The sequence below is a fragment of the Montipora foliosa genome, chromosome 3 (assembly GCF_036669935.1).
Source record: "Montipora foliosa isolate CH-2021 chromosome 3, ASM3666993v2, whole genome shotgun sequence".
Classification (NCBI taxonomy): Eukaryota; Metazoa; Cnidaria; class Anthozoa; order Scleractinia; family Acroporidae; genus Montipora; species Montipora foliosa.
Window position 1 is genome coordinate 45,559,078 of NC_090871.1, and position 5,000 is coordinate 45,564,077.

The window sequence follows — 5,000 nt, forward strand, 5'->3', positions numbered from 1 at the left end:
TTGCACAAAATCCGCGCGCTTTGAAAAATGGCCGAGGGATGGTTTGCTTCTGTTTGCACAGTTGAGGAATTTATTTTAGAACAAAAGAGCTCAAAAATCTGAACGAGATGTACGATTTCTTAAACGACTTTTGAAAACGAAGGTCGAAGACAGGAAAATGGAAGTTATTCCATAGGTTGAGCTGAATGAATACCGAATACATCAATCAATTTATCATCTCCGTCCGCACTAAAGACGGCAATGAATACGAGCCTCCTTTCCTTCGAAGTTTAGTGGCTAGCTTGGAACGACAACTGAAGAAAAAGGGCTATTCCGCAAGCATAAAAATCGACCTGGTATTTGAGAAAACTAGAGAAGTTCTTTAGTCCAAACAAAAACAACTAAAGAAGCAACGAAAGGGAAAGAAACCCAAAGCGCCGGTAGCTTTGACAAGCGATTAACTAAAAAAATACACAGAAGTGTTTTATTAAATAAATTGTCGGTTGGGCGATTTTAAACCATTGTTTATTGCTTCCATCGCCCCACTCCATTTGTGCAAAATAAATTTGTCTATCAAACACTACCACGAAATCAGTAACCTCAGTACCTATGAAATAAACACATTACAGCATGGAAAATGCTTTGTAAGATTTTTATTCACTCGTTGTTTCGAATCAGAAAACTCACTCGTTCGCTGCGCTCACTCGTTCGTTTTCTGATACTACTCAACTCGTGAATAAAAATCTTTCTCGCGCATTTTCCATGAAGTAATCTCTATATAGTCCCCTTACCGTTGGCTTCACAAAGGTAAAGCTGAAAGTAACTGCACCTCAAATCGTTCCATTTCCCTCGACGTGAAGAAGAATACATCTCTCCACACGCCTCATATCCTCCGGCGTTGTTAGGTTCTCCTGTATACCAGTTAGTGTCAGTAACTTGTGATCCGTCGATCCAAAGCCATTGCGAGCTGTTCTTGGGATTCCTGTGCAAACCAATCCACACTTTTTTCCCCACTGCGCGCCAAACTGCTTGTTGCTCGGCATCCGTTTTCAGCATGGCAAGACTTGATCCCATTGCTTCGCAAGCTGACTTTGCTGCAGTCCAATTCGCGGACGTTGATGAAACTTCGTAGCACGAGCCATTGATAAGCTGCCATCCTCTTGGGCACACTCCTAAATTATTTTGGAGGAAATTTTGTTGAAAATGTTTTTTTCCTTGCGCAAAACAGACATGTTGTTATCTCTACATCTGTAAGAGTCCGATGAGACTCACATTTAATAATTAAATAATTAAATGGTTAATTAATAATTAAATATTAGAAAAAAAGTTGTGCACATTCGATATATTCTATTATCCTTACAATTTTATGGAAACATAGTAAAAGATAATGTTAAAGGATTTCGATCTCGCTTTTTCGACAACCCTTGCTCTTTCTTTGTGTCGTGATTTTGGTCACTCTCTGAAATAAACACTTTCTTCGGCGTTGAATATTGTGGTGTGGTATATGGTTCAGCTTTGTGTGTACTCTTATAGACAACGGTATTGGCATCATCATGACCTTGAACCCGTGACCTCTTGGTACCGGTACGACGCTCTAACCAACTGAGCTATAAAGCCACTGACGTTGGGAGTTGGTCATTTGTGGGTTCTAATTATATAATGTTCCCGCCAGTGATGAATGAATCAACGATGAAACTCCGTTAAAGTCCTGAAATTTTCAGGCTTCTGCCCGCAATTGTTAAAATTGCGTTCATAACTGCGAGGATCAAGGCTTTACTTGATTTCATATCCGCATTTCAATTTAATATGTAGATTTAGCCAATCCTAAAAGCGGAGCTTCCTGGTTATTTATTCTTACTGCCTTTAGGGTTACTGAACATAAAAGGTTTCGAATTGTCCGCGTTTTGATCTTTCTGTTGCTGCTATAATAACTAAATCATTTTCTTTCCTTTCCTCTATAGAAACTTCATTGCCTAACTAGTGATTTCAACGGTAAATTTTGCGGTATCACGAAGCGACGAGTACGATATCGGTTTTTCAAGTGAAATTTACTTTAGAATTCACCAGTTTGGCAATAAATTTTTCTTGAACCGTATGAGGTTTAAAAAAACAAACAAACACACTCTCAGCGAGCGAATAGAAAAGGAAAAAAGTCATTTCAGAGTCAACTCACGCTAAGATTAGAAGCCATTAAAAAAAACTTTGTCATTTCAAATTCAAAGAAGAGTTTTACTGATGTACTTTATTCCACTTATCTCTGAAAACGAGATCATTCACATTTTGATGTATTTCATTGAAGCAAGCCAGGTTGGCTCGGAACAAGAATCGGCAAAATATGGCAATGCAACCAAGAAAGGACGAACTTCAAACAAGATCCGCTCCAACACTTAAATAACGTTTAGGTGCTTTAAACAAACCTCTGAAAACACACGCTAGTGAGATTTTCCTCTAATTTTGTGAGAAATCATTGCGATTGCGTGTTTATAACCGTAAAGACAAAATTTTCTTGTCACTGTCGAGGCACAACGAAAACCAGTTGGGCAAACGGATTAAAAAAGCACTTGTTTGCTCGCAATTTAGAGCAAAACAAACAAACAAATCAACTTTTTCTTTATGTCCAAAAGAGTGCAGGTAATTGTTACTTAAGTCCAGTTGACAATAAAAAATCGATTATCGATTAAACCACCTTTTAAAAATACGCATCCACTTTAAATAACACATCCGTAAAAATAACAAAACGGTTTAGTGCCCAAAGAAAGAATTTGTGGAGTAACTTCTTCACTAAGTATGAGCTATTTATTACTGGTACGGTATTCTGTTTTGTCGTTGTCGTTCTCTTTCGCTCTCCTTTCGTTTCTGTTCTAGACATAGGTCCTCCAGGCATATCATATATCATATAACCTTATCAGAGCTTCTAAAGATATGCCAAAATTTGCAATACAGGAAAAAAAAGCTGCTCTAGGCAAATTAAAAATAAACACTTAACTTTAAGTTTATATCCCTTCGAAGCTTAACGTGAATAATTGCGTAGCCACCAGTGTGGACCACAGATATCATGATATGTCAAACTGGATTGAAACCAGCAAAAAAGCAGAAAGCGCGCGAAAAATTAAGCCTCGTTTATGTTTAGGTGAGTTAACCTGGGTTGAGCTTGCAATCCAATCAAAAACCAATACCTAGTCAGCGGTCAACTTCAAGAAAAAGCTGACCTCGATGAGCTCTAAGCTTGAGCCCGCGATATGGTCACGTGATACTGGTCAGCGGATACCTTGTTTTGACTGGTGTCAATTGATCAAAACGTGGATGTCCAATATCAAAGATGTATGCTGTAAACTAGCTTGATACTGGTCACATTGGCACACATGGAGGACTGGACGTACGGACGGACGTTCGATGACGTCATGGCTATAAAACCAAGATTTCTCGCATCGATGGATTACCATATTTTCTTAACAATGGTGCTTCGCGCGCGCGGAGCTCCGCTTACGATTCATTTCATATATCATTTCACAGGTTGCCACACCGTACGATACCATTGTTTATTTGATGACGCGGAGCACCATTGTTAAGAAAATATGGTAACCCATCGATGCGAGAATCTTGGTTTTATAGCCATGACGTCAGCGACCAAGTGCTTTTTTAATCCATTTGCCTGACTGGTTTTCGTTGTGCTTCGACAGTGACAAGAAAATTTTGCCCTTATGTTATAAACACGTAATCGCAATGATTTGTCGCAAAATTAGGGGGAAATCTCACTAGCTTGTGTTTTCAGAAGGTTTAAAGCACCTAAACGTTATTTAAGTGTTGGAGTGGATCTTGTTTGAAGTTCGTCCTTCCTTGGTTGCATTGCTGTATTTTGCCGATTCTTCTTCCAAGCCAACCTAGTGTGTTTCAATGAAATACGTCAAAATGTGAATGATCTCGTTTTCAGAGATAAAGTGGAATAAAGTACATCAATAAAACTCTTCTTTGACCTTGAACTAAAAAACTTTTTTTTTATGGCTTCTAATTTTGGTGTGATTCCTATTCGCTGGCTATTGACAGTTGACTCTGAAATGGCTTTTTTCCTTTTCCATTCGCTCGCTGAGGGTGTGTGTTTGTTTTCTTTTAAAACTCATCCATTTCAAGAAAAATTTATTGCCAAACTTCTTAATTCCAAAATAAATTTCACTCGAAAAACTGATATCGTACTCATGGCTTTGTGATTGATGCGGAATTCACTAGTTAGGCAATGTATTGTTTTATAGAAGGAAGCACAGAAAATGATTTAATTATTAAAGCAGCAACTGAAAACATCAATTAAAACGCGGGAAATTTGAAACCTTTTATCTTCACTAACCCTCCAGGCAGTAAGAACAAATAACCAGGGAGCTCCGCTCTTAGGCTTGGCCAAATCTATATATTACTCAATTTTTTCATTTAAAAATGTCTTAAAAACAAAAAGAAAGGAAGCAGAAAAATTCTTTAGCTATTGTTTCTTTTGTGATCTCAAGTTTCTATGAAAACGGCACAGTGCATGTTGTTCAATAGTACGAGACAATGTTGTTCCGCAACAATGTTTCCGCAATATTGCTTCTTCGTTTGCGGGCGCCTTTACCAAAGCTCGCCTCGCAAAATTTATTTTTCTTTTTAAAATAAGTGTTTCATCTCTATTCTGCTACACGAGGTTGTTGCTCGAGCGCTGCGACGGTTTCCCCTCTCATGAAAAACCAGTATTTGATTTCTTTGATTTGTTATCTCTTTAGTTAGTACAGTGCTTGTGATGTCTTGCTACAGAAGCCTTAGACTTCCAGAAGTAATGAAATAATAATAATAATGATGATGATGATGATGATAATAATAATGATAATAATAATGATAATAATAATAATAATAATAATGATAATGATAATAATAACAACAACAACAATAATAATAATAATAATAATAACAATAATCTCGCTAGCCTTCGTCGCAAAGTACAGATGCGAAGCTCAATAACGTCGAACCCTAGAGCATACTATGGCACCTCTGGCTGCCAC

At 37.7% G+C, this 5,000-nt stretch overlaps 1 protein-coding gene across 2 annotated transcripts in view; it reads right to left on the reverse strand.

The window, feature by feature from the left end:
* The window catches only part of LOC137997487 (uncharacterized), a 132,643-nt gene that overhangs the window by 125,463 nt on the left and 2,180 nt on the right, over positions 1–5,000 (reverse strand). For both annotated transcript variants that reach the window (XM_068843523.1, XM_068843524.1), the window contains exon 2: positions 771–1,151. In XM_068843523.1, the coding sequence (XP_068699624.1) occupies positions 771–1,151 (381 nt within the window). The remainder of the gene's footprint in view (positions 1–770; positions 1,152–5,000) is intronic.